The following is a 23,795-nucleotide window of genomic DNA, read 5'->3' on the forward strand; positions in this document are numbered from 1 at the left end:
GTGCTAGAATCACCACTGTGGACCACTAGGACCTCAGTCTTTCCGATTTATACTGGTTCTTTGCTTTTCTCTCTTATAGCATCTTTGTTTTCCCTTCATTATCTTCCCATGGATGGTAAATGTGTGTTTGCAGTTGTCTGTTTAGTGTGTTTTCTGGATTATAAGCTCCAAGAGGGCAGAGCTAAAGTCAGCCCTTCTATATACTCCCCTTACCCCATCACCCTCTTAAATGTCCAGCACCAGGCTGCTGCTCCTTTTGTATTTGTGTTTTCAACGTGACGACTGAAAATCTGCCTTGTTTTGTATGAGTAACTTTAATTTGTAATTAAATCTGCATGCGGGTTTTTAAGCACATTAGCTATTTCAGCCCACTGGTGTCCTTCAAGTAGGCTCTCCTGCTCTTCACCTGGTAGTTTCTATTCAGGCCACCTGTATTCCTGGCAGGATCCTTAGCAATCAAAGACCAAATAAAGAGGATTGTGACTTGACGCTAGGCGAGTTCACGTGTCTGCCTTCTGGCTGGAATGTGACAGCTTGGCTCAATAGCTCCATTCAAGCCAGCCCAGTGAGTCCCTGGCCCAGCCTCGACCAGCAGGCTGGAGCAACTCTGCTCGAACCTTCCGTACAGCATGGCGGCTCCCGAGGCCGAGGCACAAGAGACAGCCTTCCGTACAACAGGGCCGCCTACAGACTCGGAGCCGCGCCCCTTCCCTCCCAGCTCCCGGAAGTTTCCTTTTGAAAGCGCGGCGGCAGACTCTAACGAGGACTGGGCAGTTGCTGCGGAGCATTATTTGAAAGGGAGCGGAGAGAACGGCGGATGGGAGCAGCCGGCACCGGGGTTAAGCTCTGCGGGATGTGTGCGGGTGGAAGGACGGGCGGGCTGGCGTGGCGGGGCTCTGGCGCTGCTAATATCCGTCTTGCACTTTCAGGGTCCAGCCAAGCCACCCGGCTACGATGGCCAGTGCTAAGACGGTGTGCGATGCGCAGCCTCACTCGATGCCGAGCTGCGGCTTGCCCGCAGGTGGGTGTCCACACCTCCACCAGCCGGGGGGTCTGTAGTCTATATGCTAGGACTAAGAAGGACGAAATCTGTATGTCGGGGCGGCGTCCGGTTAGCTCTGACATCCTCCTGCTCCTCACCCCAACTAGGCTGTGTAAGAGAGTCCCTGTTCCTATTTCTGACCCAGCCCCCTTTTGCGATTACCAAGGTTATGCAGCGCTATGCAGCCCAGGCTAGCTTGGGGCACACAGAGATCCTGCCTCTGCCTCCTGAGTGCTTAAAGGCTTGTGTCACCATGCTCAGTGCTTGGCCTCCCTTTTTTCCTTTTTTTTTCTCCCCCCCGCTCCAGCCCTTCCCTCCCGCCCGCCTTTTTTAAAAGCTAGGTTTCACTCTGTAGCCCTGTGTAACGTTAGCTTTCAGCAACATTCCCACTTCCGCTCCGAAATGCTGAAATTACAGGCCCACTGCCACCACACTTGCCTCTCTAGAACCCCTTTTTTTTTTTAATTGTGTGCATGTGGTGCAGGGGGGGCTTGTGCATATGAGCTTAGGTGCCCATCGAGAGTCAGAGCCTTGATCCCCTAGACCTGGAGTTACAGGCGGTTGTGAGCCACCTTATATTGGTGCAGGGAACCAAACTCCAGTCCTCTGGAAGAGTAATTTTCCCTTTTAACCTCTGAGTCATCTCTTTAACCCTAGAAATTGCTTTTAATGCAGTTATCCTTTTTATTTCCAGGTAAAGATTGGTTGTCTTAAGATTGGGGAGAAAACTCCAGGGTTCCTTGTTCACATTAGCAGGTGCACAGTGGCTCTCCCGAGCAGACCATCAATATATGTTGAGTGGAATGAGAGAGATGAGCCCGGCCCAGACAGAGTTACTGAGAACCTTGAGAGGAGAGAGAGGCTGAAAACAATTTGTAGCTGCTTTTCTGTCTTGGTCTGTGCTGCTTTTCTTGTGGTTGACAGTCATCAGGTGAGGTCTGTAGTGATTGTACTGCCTCACGTGGCGATTATAGCACAGAAGATGGTCCTGGCGTTGGGCGGCTGTTAGGAGGGCTTAGGAGCATCCTTTTACCGTCCCTTTCCAGATGATTCCGCGCAGCGGATCGGAGAACAGCGGCAGGCAGGCTTGGCCTCAGAAGTGAAGTAAAACAGGCTTTTCCACCAGGCTTAAAGGTTTATTCTCTTTGCCCTGGGTATCTCAAGACATCCTAGTGCCATTAGCAGAAGCATTGCTTAAGGAGTGGAGGCAGGACTCTGCAGCCTTCTGCTGCTGCTTCTCCACCCCGCCCGCCCCCCCCCCCCCAACACACACACACACACACACACACACCTTCCTCACAGTGCCCTGGATAGCTGGCAGTGACAGCCTTCCTCACCAAACTAAAGTTTTCATCTCTGTTTGCAATCCCACCCCAGCTTCATGGTCATGTGTAGTGCAATAGCTAGCTGTGAAGTTTTTAGGTTGTCTCCACCTACAAAGGGAAAACAGCTAGGAAATGAAGGTGGGTGTGGTACACACCTGTCAGTCAGTCATCCTAGCGATTGCTCTAGATATCCAGGGAAGGGGATGCACGTGTGCTCCAGGCCTGCTTGGTCAATGTAGTGAGCTGCAGGTTATACAGCAAGACCCTCGGAAGAGGGGCTTGAATAAACAAGCTTGACAAACTTTCTTCTTTTACACCAGCCATCTAATTCTCCTTAGCATCTCTCTTCTTAGGAGACCATCATAAGTTCTACTGATGGCTCTTCCCTACAGCATAGTCCTCAGGGTTCCGCAGATACAGATTGTTGAAGCTGGTTGCAGTTAATGAATTAGTTTTTAATTTATTATGAACTCTAATTACATGGACTAGATATATTACTGTATTTAACTTACTACTACTTGAGTTGACAAGATAATACTACAAAGTTACTTCTTCTAACAGATACCTCGGAAGAACCCATTTAATAATTGCATAGTGTTAGGAATATTGAAACTAAATTTCTAATGTCCTGTAAATTGTACCTATAAGCAAAATGAGTTGAGGAACTATATTTACTCCAAATTAATGTGCAGCAACTTATTTGAATAAACTTTTTATTAAATACAAAGTGCTCTACAGTATGATTCAGCACTATACCTCATTTCTTCAACTTAGTAATTATTTAATTATTATGCCTTTTAACCTACATCCAGTTTAAAGGAGCCATTTACAGTGAAGAAAGTGGAGTCCGTATAATCTAGAACCTTCTGAGCTGGAAAGAGAACAGCCTAGGGGTTGGGGTCTGATAGGTGCTATGGCATGTGTGTGTTACACCGTGTGTGTGGGCGTCAGGATAGGGGGTGGGAAGGGTTACCTGGTCTGGCCCAGTCAGGAGATCAGCAAGAGGGCCAAGTAGGAATCTCTTAACAAGGGGTCAATAAAGGACAAGAACTGGAAGGGCAAGAGCCTGGCGTAGGGAAGAGGAGAGGAAAGAGTTTATATGTCCAGGGCAGTGAAACAGACCAGAGTTGACAAGTTCCTTTTATTCTGCCTGTGGCTGATTCCTGAAGTCTGGACATATACCTAGCCACCGGAACATGAAGATGTCTCAAAGTGGTTGTGAGGACATTTTGGTGAAAGTGGGTAACACTTAAGAGGAAACAGCTAGAAGCTGTCTGGGGAGAAAGGATTTGGGAGCCTTGAGGGGCAGTTCCAGCTGGACTTTTCCTTCTGCCTCCATTGTCACGTAACTGTAGCCTGTCAAGCTTGGGGTCTCATCAGGCACTCGGAGCGATGAATTTTGTGTGTTGGTGCATGCCTTGTTGCGAGATATTTGCTCACATTGTGACCCCTGAGAGTGTGACCTGGAAAAACCTGTTTCTTGTGGTGTGGCTCAGCCCTAGCACACACATTTAACCCAAGAGCTTTCTGTAAAGAAGAGTTAAGTGAAGTCAGTGACAGGGGAAGAAGCAAAGCAGCCACCAGTTGACAGGGAGTGAAGTTAAGAAAAGGCAGGGAAGAGAGAGGAGGGTCTGCGAGTCAAGGGGATTGAAGACCGTGTGGAGAAGGAGAAGGCGCTTTTCCCTCTGGGTCACCAGCTGGGCGCTTTCTCTGCCTCTCTGAGCTAGCAGGCTTTCACCACAGCGACTGGCTCCTGAGTCCCCATAGGTAAATCAAACATTGGTGATTTTGTTTCATAAACAATACACCTACAAACCCCAGCATTTGGAGGCAGAGTCAAGAACTGTCTCTCCATTTTTTGAAGCAAGTCGGTGTAGAGACTTTCTTTGGAAACAACCTCTATTCCTATCTTAGATTGGACAGTATGAAAATGAGGGCTTATGGTAGCTCAGAGTGGGGCTCTGTGTGGCACAGCAAGAAGGCTGGTGGGTCGTGCTGTGGCTTCACTCCTATTTTCCCTTTCAGATACACAAACTCGAGCTACTTCTAAACTACCTGTTAAATCCAAAGAAGCGGATTTGCTTAGACATCTTCATCCAGGAGGGCCAGAGCCTGATGTTACAAAAGTCACCAAATCGAGACGAGAGAATGGGTGAGAGTAGATCGCTGGCATCTGGTTATAGCAGCTTGCCAGAGAGCCCGAGAGCTTGCCCTGTGTGTTCAAGGGCCTGGGTGGACTGTCCAGCAGACAGGTGGAGGGACAGGGAGAGATACTGATTTTTCTAGAAATTGCTGAGCACCAGAAATGTTTTAATAGAGACTGAAGAGATGGTTTAGCAGTTCTGACTTGGAGAGGACCCTGGTTCTGTTCCTAGCACCTGCATGGTAATTGAAATCCATCTCTAACCTAGCTCCAAGAGATCCAGTGTCCTCTTCTGACCTCTTTTGGGTCCAGGCACACACACATTTGATGTGAGATATATATGTGTGTGTGTATATATATATCACACATAGGAAAAACACCCATCCACATAAAATAATCTGATCAAACAGTCATAGCCTAAAAGGTGAGGCCGACTGTAAGCCTTATTCATAGGCCTGAGCCTGAGCGGGGTCCAGCCTCAGGACCTAGCATGTACATGTGACTCTAGGCAGTGACCCTCTTCCAGGTGAATGTGGTTGACATGAGATAGTCATAATATCCAAAGCAAGCTCAGGTCTGTCGGTTGTTGGGGTGAAACCAGCACGCATGCTCAGCTCTCAGCCTTCGCTAGTTACTGGGGTGTACTCTTTGGTTTTTTTCCTCAGAAACTCAACTATCTTAAGTTAGGTGTGATAGCATGCACCTGCACTCCCAGAACTGAAGAGGCTGAGGCAGGAGGATTGGAATTTCCAACCCTGTCCCAAAACAGCAAAGAAGCCAAGCCCTTATTTGCACCTTATTTGTAGCACCAACTACTGTGGTTCTCTGATGAGCTTTGATTCTGCTTCCATAGGCAGGTGAAAGCGGCAGAGACTGCCAGCAGGAGGAACCTCAGAAACAGGTGAGCATGGGGTCGATTGAGGGTGGAGGCTCACAATTGTGGGTGTAGATGACAGTCACATTAGGCTTGTGTGATGTGTCTAAGTCTGGGTACCATACCCTGTACCTGAGAGGACTTTCGGGATTAAGACTGCACCACCATCAGGGGAAGGATCAGTGGTACCATCATCTTGAGCAGTAGTCTTAGCAGGAAGCCCAAAAGCTCTTTTTAAGACATGATTTTTGAAATGTTTACGTGTGTGTGTGTGTGTGTGTGTGTGTGTGTGTGTGTGTAAGTGCAGGTGCCTGGAGGGAATCAGACCTCCACTGAAGCTGGAATCAGAGGCAGTTATGAGCTGCCTGATGTGAGTGCTAGGAACTGAACTGGGGTCCTCTAGAAAAGCAGTGCGTGCTCTTAACCACTGAGCCATCTCAGCAGCCCCCATAACCGGAAAAGGCTTCTTTGTAGAGGTGTTGGGTTATGCCTGTAATAGAAGTCCTTAGGAGACTGAGGCAGGATTCGCACAAGTTCAGGGCCATCCTAGGTCAACCAGGGATGTAGGATGTGCTGGCTATGGCTAGTCTTACATCACTACAAGCCAGAGTCACTGGAGAAGAGGGACCCTCAACTCGGAAAATGCCTCCATAAGATTAGGCTATAGACAAGCCTGTAAGGGATTTTCTTAGTTAAAGATTAATGAGGGAGGGCCCAGCCCTTTGTGGGTGAGACCATCCCAGGACTGGTAGTCATGGGTTCTATAAGAAAGCAGGCAGAGCAAGCTATGTGTAGAAAGTCAGTAAGCAGCGTCCTTCCATGGCCTCTTCATCAGCTCCTGCCTGCAGATTCCTGTCCCGAGTGAGTTCCTGTCCTGACTTCCTTCAATGTTGAACAGTGTCTTAGGGTTTCATTGCTGTGAAGAGACACCATGACAAAGGCAACTCTTATAGGGACATCATTTAATTGGGGCTGGCTTACAGGTTCAGAGGCCTAGTCTATTTATCATCAAGGTGGGAGCTTGGCAGTGTCTAGGCAAGCATGGCACTGGAGGAGCTGAAGGCAAACAGAAGACTGGCTTCCAGGCAGCCAGGCAGGTCTCAAAGCCCACTCCTACAGTGACACACTTCCTCTAATAAGGACACAGTTCCTAATAGTGCCATTCCCTGGACCAAGCATATTTAAACCACCTTCCACTCCCTGGCCCCCCATAGGCTTGTTTTTCTGGAAACTGCCATATGAGAGGGTGTTTTTGCTGAGAACAGACACATGGTGCTTTTCTGGAAGCTGCCTGGGAAAAAGGCATGGGATGTTTTGCTAGAACAGATGCTTGAGAGAACACGTGATGTTTGGGAAGGGTATAAAGATAACCCAACAGACAGTTGGCTGATGCTGAGTGGTATTGGTTCGCCTTGCCACTCTCTGCTGATCGTAGAGAAAAATGTACCAAAGAACTTCTGGTGGTGTTCCAGAGGGTTCTTGCTTCTGGGGACTCATGGGCCAGTTCTCAGAGCCTTGCAGGTTTTTTTTCTGGATCAAACTGCCACTGCTGGTTCATGAGTGGTGTTTGCAAGTGAGTTGAGCGACTGCTGCTGATTCATATAAACTGAGCTGCTGATATCCTGACAACCAAGATTGGATTCATCCAAAGAACTCTTTCTAAACAGGTCCACATCCTCCTTTGCCCTGTTAACCTTTCCTTTCCATTAGCTCTGTTGAGTGGTGGGCCAGAAAGGAGGTTAAAGTATTTAAGCACACTTTTAAAGTAGGTTTTAACAAATATAAGCCGACAGCCGTCAACTGCAACTGAGGCCACACCTTCACCAATGGCCCTCTCTGGCCTCTCACAGTGCCAAGCCTCAGCTGCTCTCCATGACCCCTTCATGCCTTCAAAACCAGTACCATTAGCGTGATTCTTATACATTGCCGCGTCTAGCTGCAGCACGAAGTACAACCTTGGCTATGTCTGGAATCAGCTTCTTTGTGCTCTCAGAAAGAACTTCCTAGAAGATTTTACCACAGTGATGCTGGTCTCTTTATCAACACTAATTTCTTAGCTCCAGCTAACCAGCATCAATTGTCCCAGTAGTCCCTTCTGTTCTTGACTCTAAAGCCAGAGCCACATGGCTGAAACTGCTGAGTTCTGTTGCTTCCTAGAGCTGGAACATGGCCCCCCTCTTCTATTACATTATCACTAGCTTTCTGTTTTCAACCCCTTCACTGCCTAAGCTTGGCTGTCCTGGAACTTCCTCTGTAGACAGATCTTGAACTCGGGGATCTGCTTGCCTCTGTCTCCTGGGATTAAAGGCCTGTACCACCATGCCTGGCCTGAGCTTTCATGGCCTGAGCTTTCATGGCCACTATTCCTCAAGATCTGGATCACAAGTGTGCCCTCCATTTCTGGATTAAAAGTCATTCCAGATTAAAAGTCCAAATGAAAACTATAACCAGAGAATAACACCTAACATGACATAACTATTCTTGTTCAAATGCAGACATAAACAATAAGCTTAGCTGGTTGGATCTTGCCCCAAAGTCACCACCCTCTAAATATGTTTATCTCCTCAAACCCAGGATGCAGCTCCATTTCACTTCCTGGTGCCCCTTGATTGCTTGAACTGTACATTTTATATTTTCCTTTTTTTTTTTTTTTTTTTTTTTTTCTGAGAACAAGTGCACTTTATTGGTTCTGATACAAAGCTGCCAGAAAAGCCAGCAGGTGGGTATATGGTATCTGGTCCTGCCCAAGGGGAGTGCCAAGTCCTCAATGTTGCACTGTGATGTGGATTCTGCCCGGCTGTTTGTAGGGCTGTCGCTTAGCAGGCAGACCTGCCTCTGCAGTCCTGTGGCTGGCATGTCCTGCCGTGGATGTGTGGGTTCTTAGGCAGCCAGTCCTTCCTTCAGGGACGGGGCTTCCCACCCAGCCTCTGCTGTAGCCACATGGCCTGGCCTACCCAGACCCCGCAGGCCGTGAGATCTCAACCAAGGCTACTCTTAACCAAGAGCCATAGTTTTCTGCTGCTGCAGGCCCCTGGGCCCTTTGCATCTCAGGCCTGTTTGGGCTAGTCTAGGCAGCATGGCATGACTGGCTGTCCAAGCCTGCCCTGGGCGCTCTGAGCTGGCCACCTGCCGCAGGCTGAGCAGTAGAGGGAATGGAGTTTCCCTGAGTGGCCCCAGTATCATATATTTTCCTTTTTAAGCTTGCTCTACTTCATCAGAACACTCTTCATAGGACTAAACGACAGCAAAGAGTCTAAACTGGATTGTTTGAGACCTCCTTTGTCAGTGCAATTGATCTGAGTCTCTTCACCTTAGCCTTATACAGACTCTTCAGACAAGGGCAAAAAATTAGCCAAATTCTTCTCCAAAATACAACAAAAACAGTCGTCTAGGCCACGTACTAACACTCTTCTCCTCTGAAATCTCTCGGCCCAGGTCTGCAAAGTTCAAATTGCCCTCAGTACCAGTGTCTTCCAGTTGCCTATTAGAATGGCCCATTAAGCCCCACTGAAAGTTTTCTCCTGCTTCCCAAAGTCTCAAAATCCACATTCTTCTAAACAAAAACATTGCCAGGCCTATACCCCACAGCAATACCCTATTCCCTGGAACTAACTTCTGTCTTCAGAGTTTCATTGCAATGAAGAGACACTATGACCAAGGCAACTTTTATAAAGGACAACATTTAATTGGATCTGGCTTAAAGATTCAGAGGTTCAATCCATTATCATCAAGGTGGGGCATGGCAGTGTCTAGGCAGGCATGCTACCTATGGTGACACATTTCCTCTAACAAGGCCACACATCCTAATAGTGCCACTCCCTGGGCCACGCATATTCAAACCACCACAAGCAATGATCTGGAAACACAAGCCAAATAAAATCCTTCCCAAGTTTTTTGGTCATGGTGTTTCATCACAGCAATAGAAACCCTATTTAAAAAAATATACACTCTCCCCCACCAAAAAGGGTGGGGGGAGAGAGTGAGGAGAGAAGAGAGAAAACAATTTCAGGGCTGGGGAATGGTTCAGTGGGCAAGAGTGCTTGCTATGCAAGTATAAAGACCAGAGTTAGAATCCCAGCACCCTCCTAAAAAGCTGAGCATGGCCACGCCTGCTTGTAACTCCAGAATTGGAGTGGGAGGCAGGCAGGACCTAGGAACTTGCTGGCTGGTGATCTAGGTGAGCTTTCAGATTCAGGAAGTCCTCCTGTCTCAAGGGAACGAAATGGAGAGCAACAGGGAAGAGCCCTAAAGTCCTGCTCTGGCCTCTGCATGCACATAGAAGCACCGTACATACGCACACATGTGTTTTTGAAAACTCGGGGCATTCAAAGTGAAGGTTTAATGATAAGGATGACAGCTGATTACATGTTTGCCTGTGTCAGCAGGCAGGTTAAGCTCTGTCCATGGATCCTCTTATTTATAGTAATATTATAAAATGGAGGTATTGTCTTAATTCTAGAAATGAAGAAACAGACCACTATCAGGAAGTCAGGACTAGAACCCATTTAAACAGCTCAAAAGCATGTACCTGGAACCTATTCTTTTACTGTAACTTTTGTTTCAGCTACAAACCGTTTAATAAGCAAAAACCGGAGGAGGAACTAAAGGATAAAAATGAGCTGCTGGAGGCTGTCAACAAGCAGTTACACCAGAAGCTGACAGAGACTCAGGTAAGACGCCCACCCAGTTCTGACTCATTGGCTGCCTCTGGTGAGAGCAAAGTGACCACAGCAGACAGAAGAGAAGCCAGCTCCTGCTGTGGTTCACCAAGAGTACAGGCAGGGAAGACCTATCACTTGTAGGACGGCTCCTGATTTGTCGGTTTGCCACTCCATAGGGAGAGCTGAAGGACCTGACACAGAAAGTGGAGCTACTGGAGAAGTTTCAGGATAACTGCTTAGCACTTTTGGAGAGCAAAGGTCTCAACCCAGGTAAGAGACAGCACATAGGGCAATGTTGACCACATGGGGTCTTTGCCATGTGAGCGAAGGGGCTGCTTAGCCAAGCCCTAAAAATTTTTCAGTTTCTTAATGTTCTGACTTGTGATAACTATTCTTGGTTGTCAACTTGATTGCATCTGGAATGGTCTACAATCCAGAACTGGAGGGCTCACCTGTGATCCAGATCTTGAGCCTGGGAGATAGATTTCTGACCTGGATCTTGACATGGAGATTGTGAGGCATAGTGGCCATGAAAAGCTTAGGCCTGGGCAAGGTAGTGCACGTTTTTAATCCCAGGAAACTGGGGCAAGCGGATCTCTTGAGTTCAAGGTCAGCCTGGGACAAATCGAGTTTTCGATACAGGCATGGTGTTACACACCTTAATCTGGGTCACACCTTCTGCTGGAGGCCTACATAAGGACACTGGAAGAAGGAAGTTTCACTGCTTGCACTTGCTTGCCAGCACATCTGTTGGAACCTACTTCTACAGAAGACCAGCTGAAACAACTAGCCTCAGGAGTAACTACTAGATTCTTGGACTTTACATTCACCGCTACCCATTGTTAGGTTAGTTGGACTACAGACTGTAAGGCATCACAATAAATTCCCTTAATGTATAGAGACCTACCGTAAGTTCTGTGACTCTAGGGAACCCTATCCAAAGCATGAGGAAATAAATATCCATTTCTCCCTGGCTAATAGAATATGACATAACTGTAGAAAGACACTTTGTTCTTAGCTAAACGCTGTCCATTCATTCAGTGCCAGCAGCCATGAGCTTGCAAAGAGGCCAGAATATCGTGTTTCTTTCCAGGGCGGTAGAAAGTAACTTACAAAGTAATTTGCTCAGGTGACAGGAGGGAGAATTCAGTCTCAACAGCTCCTAAGTTGGCTTTATCCCAGTTCCTGCAATGGGATGCCTGGGTAAGGGTATATAATATAGCTCAGTGGAAGAATATCTGTTTAGGATATAGTCTTGAGATCTTGGGTCCTATCCCCAATACTATACCCCCAAGAAGAGAATTTGTCCAAAGGCTTTAAGATAACCTCAGGCTGGACTGAAGAGCCAGAGACTGCCCACGAATGGGGCTTTGACCTCTTTGGGTTAAGGAATGCTGACTCTGTACTGGAAATGGAACCCAGGGCCGCCACATGCTAAAGTTTATTACACCCACAGATACAATCTTAGGGTTGGTGGTTGGGGAAGTTTTTTGTTTCTCTTTTTAAAGACTTTATTTTATGAGAATGTTTTGCCTACATATATATGTGTGTGTGTTCCATGCATACCTGGTGCCCTTAGGGTCCAGAAGAAGGTATTAAATCTCCTGGTACTACATTTTGTAGGGGGGTGGGGGTGGGGGAGGGTTTGAGACAAGTTTTTACTAGGTCACCCAGGCTGACCTTGAACTTTGGATCTTACTGCTTCAGCCTCCTAGATGCTGGAGTTGAAAGGCCCACTGTTTTTAAGGTGCACGTACACTGATAGTATCTTAGTTCTATTGCTATGACTGAGGCAACTCATAAAAGGAAGCATTTAATTGGGGGAGTTTACTTACAGTTTCAGAAGCTAAGACCGCATCGTGGCTAGAGGCATGGTGACATTCAAGCAGGCACCAGAACAGAAGCTGAGAGATACATCCTGATCTGGAGGGAGGCGGGGAGGGAAAAATGAGGGGGAGAAGTAGGGGGAAGTAAAGGAGAGATGGACAGACAGACAGACTGACTGACTGTGCTTTGGCATGGGCTTTTGAAACCTCAAAGTCCACTCCAAAGACACACCTCCCCCAACAAGGCCACACCTCCTAATCCTTCTCAAACAGTTCTGGTAACTAAGCATTCAGGTAATGCGTCTCTGTGGGCCATTCCCATTCAAACCATCAAAGTTATCAAAGGGGATGACTTCTAAGGCCTGATTTTTAAAGTAGTTTTGTGTATTGTAAGCAAAATGAAAGCCAGCATGGGTATTTCCTGTAGACAAAGTTTCTCCAAAAAGAAGTAGAGCAAAGAATAGACTCTTATCGATCCATCTTCACCCTTCTTGCTCAGAATATTTGGCAGACTTTTCTGTAAAGCAGGAAATATATAAAGGACTGCTTACCCTGTCTTGGCAAAGCTAAGCAGTCGACTTCCCTATGCCTCATTTGTCTGGTTTGGACAGTATGCTCTCAGCAGTTAAAGCAGGGCAGCTTCTTATCCAGTGGCCAGCTTGCTACATGTGAAGCAAACTCCATAGGGAGGTTCTTTAATACTTATCATCTTCCTTGAAGTAGAAATGGGGGTGCTGCCAGAAGTAGACCTGTCTCATTGTCATGAAAGCCTTTCAATGATAAAACATCTTTAAATGTCATATTCTCTGGATTTCTGAATTTTTTGAAGACCATCTATGTTAACACAACTTTTATTCTCCTATAAGTAATTATTGTCTCTGAAGATTATTGCCTCTGTCTGCTAACCTCTGCCACCTCTGCCTAGCCCTGGAAGCTTCTAGCCTCCATACAGTCTTATCAAGACCTAGAATATTTTCAGCCTCTGAGACTTATTGCTGAATGAGCTCAACTTTCCTAATTCTTTCTGAACTCTTGCTGGCTGGTCAACTCAACTGTTTTGGCTCAAAACTCTTCTCAAAGCTGACTGATTCAATCTGGCTTCTTTTGCTTTCTCCTGAATTGCTCTGCTTGACCTTAAACTAACTCTGGCAGTCTATTCTAAAGTTCTGGATCCTTGTCATTCTCTGCCTCCTCCTGTCTTCAACTGTATCTAGCTCACACATGCTCACTAGCTCTCTGCAACCTGTCTCTGCACAACTGTCCCAGTAAAACTGCCTCCTCTCTGTCTCCCTGTAAGTAGCTTCCCTTTCCTCTTTCTTCTCATGAGAGTTAGGCATAATCTATTCCATCAAATCTTTCTCTGATTCATCACTTTGTCTGCCACTCAATCAGACATCACTTTCAAACTTGGGTGCTTCCTTTGACAAATTAACTTGACCTTGAATGTTTGGGATTAAAGGTGTGGACGTGTTTGTATTCCAGCCCAGAGATTAAATGTGTGTGCTAAGGCTGAACCTCAACTAAAAACAGGGTTGTTGTTTTTTTTTGTTTTTTGGGTTTTTTTGGTTTTCTGAGACAGGGTTTCTGTGTGTAGCCCTGGCTGTCCTGGAACTCACTCTGTGGACCAGGCTGGCCTCAAACTCAGAAAGCCTCCTGCTTCTGCCTCCCAATGTGCTGGGATTAAAGGCGTGCGCCACCATGTCCAGTTTAAAAGCAAGCTTTAACAGTAAACAATACAATCTCAGGGTTCACAGTCTGATCAAATATTCTGCAACATTTCTCTCTTAAGTTTGTATAAGTGCAATACCTTAAACAAGAGTTGAAAAATAATACATAGTATGTTGTAACAAATATAATCCTAATCTGTATCAATATACAAAGGTCTATACCAGTGTATGATGCAGTAAATGTTATTTAGGGGTTTTTACCCCACCTTTAATCATTTAGTTCCCAAGTAAAAGACAGAACTTTTATATTTATAATAAACGTTAAAGCATTAGAGCTAAGTAGATATCAATCCTCTATGCTATTTTGTCTATTTTTCGTCAATACTCTTAAAATATCATTTGCCATATTCTGCCTGGGCCACTCTAACTGGCTGACCCTCGTGGACATGAGTTTATGATCCACCTACCCCATGGCACCTTCTTCCTTCTCCCCTCTTTCTTTCATGGTCTGTGCCTTAGACCCCAAGCCTAGGAATGGAAGCCCTGCCAATCTCTCTTCTGCCCAACTACAGGCATCTTTATTCAACCAGTAGTTTTTAAATAAAGGAGCAAGGTTTGCACCACAGAAGTTGGCATATGTGAGAATTCACTCATCTTGAGGCACCTAGACCTTGGGATACAGAATTTAGCATTACAGTGCATAGCAACAGGCCAAACATCAACAAATGTAACCAAGTATAACCTTAAATTTGTATCAGATTACAAAGATCTATACCAATGTAATATTTTTTTGCTTGTAGCAGCTCTATAGTTTAAGAGTATATTCAACAATCTATCCTTTATTCCTTATTCCTATTCTCCTTTTTCTTTTCATCCCTTCTCCCGCCTTTCCACCAAACAAAAAGACAGAGAACGAAAAGGATAGAGGAAAGAAAAAGGAATCCCTGACTCTACCCTCCCTCATTTTATTTTCTCCATGATTGAGACTATAACAACTTGTAACCACCCCCTCAAATGATGACAAATGTCCATCATCCATCGAGCAACCAGAAACCATCCACCCACCTCTTGGAAATGAAAGCATCTTAAAGTTGCTTCCTGCTGGTTTGGGGCATCGTTTTCCTTTTGGGGGACCCTAAAAAATTGGGGTATGGGTCACTTTTAAGAAAGCTAGCTGTAGCATTTGCTATATAGTTTATAGTACTTATGGTACTGTCTGGCACTGAGAAAGTTCGGGGCTTATAGCCTTTCGTTACCCCACCTAAGCTCCAGGAACGGACAAGCTACCAGCCCCCACTCAGCTTCCCTTGAATCCATGGATAAAAGATACAGACAGTTGTTCATTTCAACTTGCCTTTGACACAATCGCTGGACGATACTGTCTCCCGCCTGGAAAAGCAAGCATGCCCTTAACAATATTCTTATCTCTGCGCCTCCCACCTGCTCTAAACTTTAATTGGCAAGACATATTTAGTCCCTTCCCAACATCCCTGACCACCTGCCTATAGGAGCTACCGGCCTCAGGCCCCCACTCCTCCCAAGACCTCACATGGCTGCTTGGTTCTTCTCTCTCCAAAGCATGGCGAACCCTCCCTTCCTTGCATCTGTCTCTCTTTTCTTTCCCTCCAGGGCCCCAGAAGTCCCACCTACTCCTTCCACCCAGCAGTTAGCCCATGGCTTTCTCTACTAACAGATCAAAAACCAATTAGGGAACAGGACCTTAACATCAGAACCCCACCCCCCCCCCCACCCCTAGGCAGCTCTGAAGAAAACACAGCTCTTGAGGGCAGCCATGAGAGAGAGGCAGGCTCAGGGGAGAGCTTCCAGGATCAGGCACTGAAGAGGCTTCCCCAGGAATACACGTGTGCTTGTCCATGGAGGGCTGCTTCTCCTCTGGCTTAAGATGTCTTCTCACATGAGGCTCATTTTGTTTTATCCATCCATTTTAGGCCAAGAGACCCTGGCATCAAAGCAGGAACCCACCACAGATCACACGGACTCCATGGTGAGAGCAAGGGTATAGATGGGTAGGGCCCTCAGCCAGGGCTCAGTGTTAAACCCACCAAGTAAGAGTGAAGACCATCATTCAGATTCTCTGGTCAAATTATGCAAGCTTCATTTCTCTCAGGCAGGGCTGTCCCCCTTCAGCAGGGTTCCAGAAAATATCATTGAACGTAGACAGTGGGGCTTATACAGCCCCCGAAAAAGTGGGTTTTCGAGGATCGGAGGACTTCCAGAGGAATTTTGGTTACAGAGGAACTTGGCTGAACGTTTCAGAAATTATTTGGCACAACATCTAACTTTGTGGGGGGGGGGGGAGGAAGGGGGTGGAGGTTAGGGCATAGGGTGTGGAACATGTCAAATTCCAGAAAATGAGTCAAGACCTGGTCAAATCCAAGTTTTACAAAGAGCCAAGAATTAACTTATATTGACCTTTAACAAGATGGCTTTTAATCTTAAGATGGAATCAGGCTAGCCCATCACCCAAGCGGGATCCAAGGCCTCTGCTTTGTGCTTCGCAGAGATGCTAAGATGCTTTCCTTTGGACGTCCATGATAATAGAAGAGAGAAATGGTCTGTGTACTTACAGCATATTTTACTTGGAAGGTGGTTTTTAATCCTCTCAGGTAGCTGTAAGTGAATGTGAACTGAAAACACAGTCACAGAATGGGGCTGCGGGGAGGGCTCAGTCAGCAAAGTGCCGGCCACGCAGCATGAAGACCTCGGTTCAGATCCTCAGCACCCAGGTAAAAGCTGGGTGGTAGAGGAGAGGAAACAGGTGGATCTCTGGAGCTCATTGCCCAGCCAGCCTGACCGGCTGCTTAACTTAGGGACCCTGTCTCAACAACTAAAGTGGAGATGGACATTTGAGATGGAGGAGCAGGTAAAGGGTCTTGTCACCAAGCCTGATGACCTGGACTGGGTCCTTCACTTTGTCCTCTGACCTCCACAGAGTGGTATAAATTCTCCCCTTCCCTACAAGTAATTAAATAAATGTTTTTTGTTTTTTTTTTAATAGTAGAAAGCTGTTGAGATGGCTCAGTAGGTAAAAGTCCTTGTTGCAAGTCTCACAAACAAGTTTGATCCCAGAACCGGTGTGATGGAAGGAAAAACCCAGTTCTCCAAGTCGCCCTCTGGCCTCCACACACATCTCACAGTGCATGCACACATGTCTTTACATGCACATTAGAATTTTTTTTTTAATGTTTTAGGATGGAGGGGGAGGGTGGTCAGAGGCTTAAGATGGCTGGTCGGTGGATTAAGGTCCTTGCCGTACAAGCGTTGCTGTCTGAATTTGATCCCTGGAAGGGAAAGGTGAATGAAAAGATCCCACTCCAGAGTTGTCCCATGAGCTCTACCTATGTGCCATGCAATAATAAAATCATTTTTAAAGGTAGAAAGCAAAGAAGATATCTGATGTTGATCTCTGAACTCCACAAGAATTTATAACTGCATGTATGTGTGCATATGCCACAGATGTACAAACACACACACACACACACATACAGGGCAGGGGGTGGAGGTGAGAGAGAAATCCATATAATAGAAATCTGGGGCTATGACTCAGGAGTATAGTGCTTACCTAGTATGCCTGACATCTAAGGTTGACTGCCAGCACTTCACACACACCACGCATGCATGTGTGTGTACACACAAAAACTTTTGATGGGCAGAGCTTGTATAGAGAGTGTGATTTCCCTCTTCTGCACTTCACCAAATGTTTTCCCTATTCCATTGCTGAGAACTCCATAATGCCAAGCCTGTTTGAATTCATAGTTTCCTTTTGGTTCTTTCCCTAAAGAAAGATAGATTATTTGAGGCATAACGGCTCCCCAACTTGTCTCATCTCGTCCCCAAGGAAGATCGGTTATCACGGTGCCAGCCAAGAGAGCCACTTCTGGCTTGCTTCTGAGTTTGCTGTGACTTGGCTCCTGAGGTCTGTGCAGTACAGAGCACACTGTAAGTTTGATACCTCAAGGAATGAGCCTGTAGTAAGAAAGCAAGCTTCTTGGGACTGGACTACTGAGACTGCCGGGATAAAGGATGGGTTATTGGATTAGATGTAGGGAATCTCACTGCTCTAGATAAAGGAGTCTATGGCAAAAGAAACAGTTCCTAAGAGCAGTGCCCATTCATTCAGACCATCTGGCTCTCCAGTGGTCTGGGGTCAGTGCTCCAGATAAGTCATGAACGAAAAGGATGATAGCCACCATCTAATTCATGTCTGTCTGTCTGTCTGTCTGTCTGTCTGTCTGTCTGTCTGTGTTTATCTAATCTATGTGTCTGTCTCTCTGTGTCTCTTTCTGTGTCTCTGTGTGCGCATGTGCCTGCACACACATTCCCCATCCCCCCTCTCCTCTCTTACCTCTCTTACTTTTGAAATAGGGTCTCACTACATAGTCTCCACCATCTTGGAGCACACTAAGTAGGCCAAGCTGCCTTTGAACTCAGAGATCTCCATCTGTCTCTGCCTCCCAAGTGTTGGGACTAAGGCTTATGCCACCACACCCAGCTCAACTCTGTATATATTCTTTACTCTTAGCTGCTGCTCGAAACTTTGAAAGACGAACTGAAGGTTTTCAATGAAACCGCCAAGAAGCAGATGGAGGAGCTACAGGTAAGGGCTGACGCACCCACGGCAGCACCTGCCGTTTCACCACAGCGTAGGGATTCGGGGAAATCATTCTTTCTATTCTTCCCTTTTAGGGTATGCTTTGCCTAAGTGTGCACACGTACAGACTGCGACAGTGTCCACGGAGGTTAGAGCTGGGTTACAGGCAGTTGTGAGCTGCCGTGTTAGGCACTGCAAACTGAACCTGGGTCAGCTTTGCAGGAGCAGCCACTGAACTGCTGAGCCACCTCTCTGGTTTATCCTTCCTTCCTCTTTTCTTTTTCTCTGTCCCAGAGATCCAGCCCCAGGATGATCCTCTTCATGGAGATTATAGACGTGAGCCACCATGCTTGGCTTGCTTTTTAGTTACTTATTTTTTTAACATTTATTTTTACTTCTGTGTCTCTGTGAATGTATGTCACGTATGCGCAGGTACCCATGGGAGACATAAGATGGCTTCAGACCCCTTAGAGCTAGAGTTATAGACATTGGTAAGGTACCTGCCATGGGTACTAAAAACTGAGCTTTAGTCGTCGGAAGGAGCAAGGGATAGTCAACTGCAAAGAGATCTCCAGTTCCCCTGCTTTCCTATTACAGTTCAGTGTGAATGTATGTGGGTGCATAGTGCGTCCATGCCCCAGTGCATGGGGCTCACACTCCGGTTATTAGGCTTGGTGGCAGGCACCTTTACCCTTGAAGCGATTTCACCTGCCCCCATCCCCCCCATCCTTGCTTGGATCATGTTTGGCTTTGTGTGTGTGTGTGTGTGTGTGTGTGTGTGTGTGTGTGTGTGTGTGTGTGTGAGAGAGAGAGACTGCCCCTGCCTCCGAGAACTGCAGAGCTGAGAGCCAACCCACTCCCTACCGTGGTTGCAGCTCTGGGAATACAAACCCCCAAGTCAGTTGTACCTCCTGAGGGCTGGGCTTCTGGAGAGTTGCCAGGAGTGGCCCTCACCCTGTTATGGCTTTGCTCCTTGGGGGGAAAGGGACGGCTCCTACAGTCCTGAGTTGGGGACAAAGATGGAGAAGGGGGGGACATCAAATGGCCAGGGCTCCCTGCCCCGGTAGGGCTGACTCAGGTCAGCAGCCACGGAGCAACAAGGATCAACTCTCTAGGGATATAACAAATAACACACTCCTAAATCAGACTAGGTCAAGGCTCAACTCCCTCCTTCCATTCTGGAGGAGTCCAAGACAGAGACTACACTCCAGTCTGGGCTCCCTGCAAGCAGCCCATCAGAGCTCGCCACGATTGACGTCCCAATCGATGGACCCATTCACATAGCTGGGCAAAAAGGATGGAAGGCAAGGGTCTGCCTAGGGTTGAGGTCAGGGTGGGAACAGGGCCGGGGCGCCCAGCAGGGACAACAACAGCTGGTACGACTTGGGGTAAGGTGGGTAAGTCCCACATGTGCCATAGAAGGCAGCCCATAGCACCAGGCCCAGTATACTTGTTTGTTTTTAATGAACTATTTTGAAATAATTTTAGATTTATAGAAGAGTTACATATCTAATATAGAAAATTCAGTTTCCCTAGGATAATACCTCATGCTGTCCTCACTGGCATGCCATTGGTAACTAAAGTCCCAGACTTAGTACTGAATCCATTTTTTTTTTTAAGATGCTTTTCTTCCACAAATTCTTTCTGTGTTCCCGAGGACCCTAGAAAGGTTCCTGGGGATAAAACCATTGCAAGGCCCAGGGGAGCAAAGTCTCCACACCTCCCATGGGCCACACCGCAGTATGCTCAGAGAGCTGAGACTGAAATCCATGCTAAAAAGCTCTTCTCAGGAGACCTGGGTGAACTGTCCAGATTGTAGGGCTAGAGGGTTGAGAGTGCTTGCTGCTCCTGCAAAGGTCCCAAGTTCTACACTCTGCAGCTCATGCCTTCATAACTCCAGCTCTAGGGATCTGATGCCCTTTTGTTTCTCTCCTCTCCATGGATATCCAAGGGTATACACACACACACACACGCACACACACACACACACACACACACACACACACACACACACACACAATTACCAAGAAAAGAAAATGTAAGAGCCAGGCACGGTAGCACACACCTTCTATTACAGAGGCAGCAGGGGTCTTCGTACGTTTGAAGCCTGGTCCACATGGTGAGATTCTTGGACGCCTTCCGATTGCCAGACAAATGGTGGGGCAGGAGACACAAACGGTTTCATTGTTCCAGTTTAAATACAGAGTAGGGAAATTCCCCGAGCCAGCACAGATAAATTTTAAGGTGGGAAATAAGATGCTGTCTGGTACTGGGGTCGCCCCCCTCTATGTAGCACGGGTATAACGGTCTGGTCCGGGTGCTGTCTTTGTTGTAAGAGTTGTGTTATGGGTTTCCCTCTGGGATGATTTCCCTTTCAGGCCTTGAAGGTGAAGTTGAAGCTGAAAGAAGAGGAGAGTGTCCAGTTCCTGGAACAGCAGACCTTATGTAAGGACGAAGCCAGTGACTTCACAATAATCCTAGAGGAAATGGAGCAGCTCTTAGAAATGTAGCTCAAGGCAGGTGGCCGGACGGCTTCTTCCTGGATAAACCCTCGGCAGAGGCTACTTAGGATATCTTCAAGGACTCACCATCCCTTAGGTAAAGACCTTCTGCAGCAGTTGATCCGATAAGGCCAGTTGATGCTGGGGTTCCTCCTTTAAGCAGATTGCCCCACCTTCAGATGGCTCAGCTCTCCTGCAAGAGAGGAACCTGGGAGTTTGACTCCATTTCCTGTGCAGCAGAGAGAGCAGCAGCCCTTAGAACTAGGATACTAAACCAGCTGCCTTGGAGACTCTAGAGACTCGGAAACATGGGAAGAAGGCCCACACCACAACAGCACGAGTGCTGTGCGAGAGATGTGACTGTGAGCCATGCTGTCCCCTTGTCTCTCTGGTTGAGTTAAGTTTTATGAACTTGAAATTCTTGAAGTTTTTTTGGCTTAATAAATGGGGGTGGAGGTATACAAAGTAGCACCTACCTAAAACTACAACTAGAGCTTTGGAAATAAATGTTTCTATGAATATTAATATTCTGACTAACACTAGGGAATGAAAGTAGCCTCTTTAACCCAGTGTGGTGGCTCATATCTATAACAATCATAGGACTTGGGAGGCTGAGGCAGGAGAATTGTCTTGAGTTAGAGGATAGCCTAGGCTGCAGAAATACTGTCTCAGAAAAGCAAGGAAGATGTTGGGGATTAGGAAATTGCCACACAAACCATATGTACACCAATCTCAGTTAAGCAAGAATAGTTTAGTGAACGCACATCATAATATGGAAGTCCGGGTCCACGAGAAGGAAAAGCTCAACTGTGGCACCAGTCTGCTCTCGGAGTAGGCTTTCTATAGGAAAAACCAGGTTTAAAGGTCAAGGAGAGGAGCAGCTGGCTTACTAGGTAAAGTATTGTTAGCCAACCTTTAAGCCAATTGGTCCTGAGTGAGGTAAGAAAGATGGTGGTCAGGCGGTGAACAAGGGAATTTCAGAACACTGAGATAACTAGGAACAAGTGATTTAATCACGTTGTTTTTGCTTGTTAGTAGCATTTTTCAGTGTCAGTTACACTAATCACTATGACCTTAATTTCACCTTGTGACTAACATTGAGCCTGAATACAAATGGCTACAGTTGTGTTAAAAGGAACAGGCCTCAACATGAGGAGGAGGAGGAGGTAGGATTAAGCGGTGTTTGGTCTGGATCTGTGAGTTGAGCATACTGGCATAAGTCCAAGGTACTGTGACTGCCTTTCCCTCCATCCGCTCCGTGCCTGTGACAAGGCCTCCTGCCTTCCAGGATTGTCAGTTCTTCCACATTCGTAGCTGTGTGTGCCATGCTCTATTCACCGTGTTGGTGGCCAGATGCCTGTGTTCTGTCTGTATGTCTGCAGCTTGTCTGTCAGAGCCAACCTAGAGCCTGGTGCAACAGGCCCTCCCCATTGGGATCACCAAAATGCAGCCATGTTCTCCCCCTTAGCTGAAACACAGCAGCCTTTGCTTTGGCCATTCCCATTGCTTTTGAGCTTTCTGTTTTCTTTACCAAACTTGCCTAATGTCTCCTTCAAAATCACTAAGACTGACCAGAGTCCCGATCCCCAACGAAGCTGAGTAATGTCCCATACTTAACTTTTTCTTTCTTTCTTTACTTTTTCAAATGTATAAAATGGTTTATAAGGTTTATAAGGTACAACTAAAGACCATCGCACAGCAGGTGAAGCATACCTACTTTATATAGGTTCACCATACACAGAATGGGACTCCAGGAAGAGTCCTATAGAACACTGCATTCTGGCTTCCTGTGTGATCCACATCTGCTCCTTTGACGTGTGATTCTTCGAAGATGAAGTCCTAGCAGAAGTCATATGAGGGAGTTCACAGTCTCATGGAGTGCACTGCGCTGCTGCTGTCCATGCACGCAGTGGACTGAAGGACACTAGCTATAGGATCCACACGGGAGCAGGTGTCCCACCATCATGGAGCTGTCTTATGTGTCATAGTCCATTCTTATATATCTATCAAAACGTATACTGAACAATGACTTCTGGGTTGCAAAAGATTTTAACCTGCCTTCCATGCCTTTGTATACACACACACACACACTACCTGTGCCAACTTTAAAGGGCTAAAATTGCTAAACAATCTCATATTGTTGATTATGTCATAAAGAGTATAAATATTCCCTCAGCATCCCTCTCTCTGCCCAGATCTGCCTTCCACTTCTTGCCCAGCTATTGCCTGTCAGCTCTTTATTAGAACCAGTTAGATACAATTCTAGATTGCCTTAGGCATGTGAGGAAGAATTACAAAATAGGAGACAGGTGATGGGTCACAGACATAACAATACTAAGATGCTGCCAGCATTTAGCTCTGCTCATACAGGCTGGCCTCAAACTCAAAGATCCTCCTGCCTCTGCCTGGGATTAAAGGTGTGCAGCACCATACCTGGTCTCACTCTTATTCTTCAATTAACATACAAAATAATGACCTCACTTTGATATTTTCATGTATCTCACATTTTAAATTTTGTGATATATATCCAAATCCAATTCTATTTTGCATAAAATGGGATGAATCCAACCAGTCAACATGTGACTTAGACCATGTGGAAAGGGACTCACCAAACCTGTAAGAACACACAGGCATTATTTCTCTTAAGCTTAACTGACTCTGCTTTTCCACTGCACTGGTTTTAGAAGTTACACATATCCATTGGTGTCTTATCTCTGTCACAGAACATAGAGGGCAGAGTAGGTTGGTCAAAACAAACTCCTAGAAGGTTTTCTGCTTTCCATTCTTCCAGCCAGAGATCTGTGAATGTGCAGGAATCACACTGGCCCCAACTATCATCCCTCATAAGTAAATCAACCTGGCGTCAACACAGGGTAAAGCTGCAAGGGACGTGCTTTACTGAGACCTGCTACCCGCCAGCTACAGCACTTGTAGCCCAGTACTCTGCCGCCTTATAGCCCAGGCTTTCCCACTGGGTTTTTCCAGCTTTGCCTCCAGCCACAGTCCTGACTGAGCATGCCCACTGCCTTCCCCTGTGTGTATATCACTTTGGCGCTTACACTCAGATTAAACCATCTTTAAAATGACACTTCAAAAGACTTCTCATGGACTTTCAGGGCTTGAGGGGTGGGAGAGATGAAAGTA

General features: G+C 46.5%; 1 protein-coding gene across 4 annotated transcripts; it reads left to right on the top strand.

The window, feature by feature from the left end:
* Positions 1-516: 516 nt before the first annotated feature.
* Positions 517-23,739, top strand: Knstrn (kinetochore-localized astrin/SPAG5 binding). Of its 4 annotated transcripts, XR_374487.3 has the most exons (10): positions 520-838; positions 930-1,021; positions 4,393-4,519; positions 5,364-5,411; positions 9,949-10,054; positions 10,222-10,315; positions 15,488-15,543; positions 18,082-18,156; positions 20,529-20,748; positions 23,443-23,739. XR_374487.3 is itself a non-coding variant. In XM_017319123.1 (9 exons), exons 1-9 carry the CDS (start codon positions 630-632, stop codon positions 18,324-18,326), a joined length of 888 nt encoding a protein of 295 aa, XP_017174612.1. In that variant the 5' UTR covers positions 517-629; the 3' UTR covers positions 18,327-18,497. The 4 variants fall into 4 exon arrangements, 2 of the variants coding, with proteins under 2 accessions (XP_017174612.1, NP_080688.2); XM_017319123.1 differs by lacking the exons at positions 20,529-20,748; positions 23,443-23,739 and adding an exon at positions 18,246-18,497 and having other exon boundaries at positions 517-838; XR_374488.3 differs by lacking the exons at positions 20,529-20,748; positions 23,443-23,739 and adding an exon at positions 17,341-17,498 and having other exon boundaries at positions 518-838.
* Positions 23,740-23,795: the final 56 nt, after the last annotated feature.

The sequence above is a fragment of the Mus musculus genome, chromosome 2, assembly GCF_000001635.26.
Source record: "Mus musculus strain C57BL/6J chromosome 2, GRCm38.p6 C57BL/6J".
In the NCBI taxonomy this organism is placed as follows: domain Eukaryota; kingdom Metazoa; phylum Chordata; class Mammalia; order Rodentia; family Muridae; genus Mus; species Mus musculus.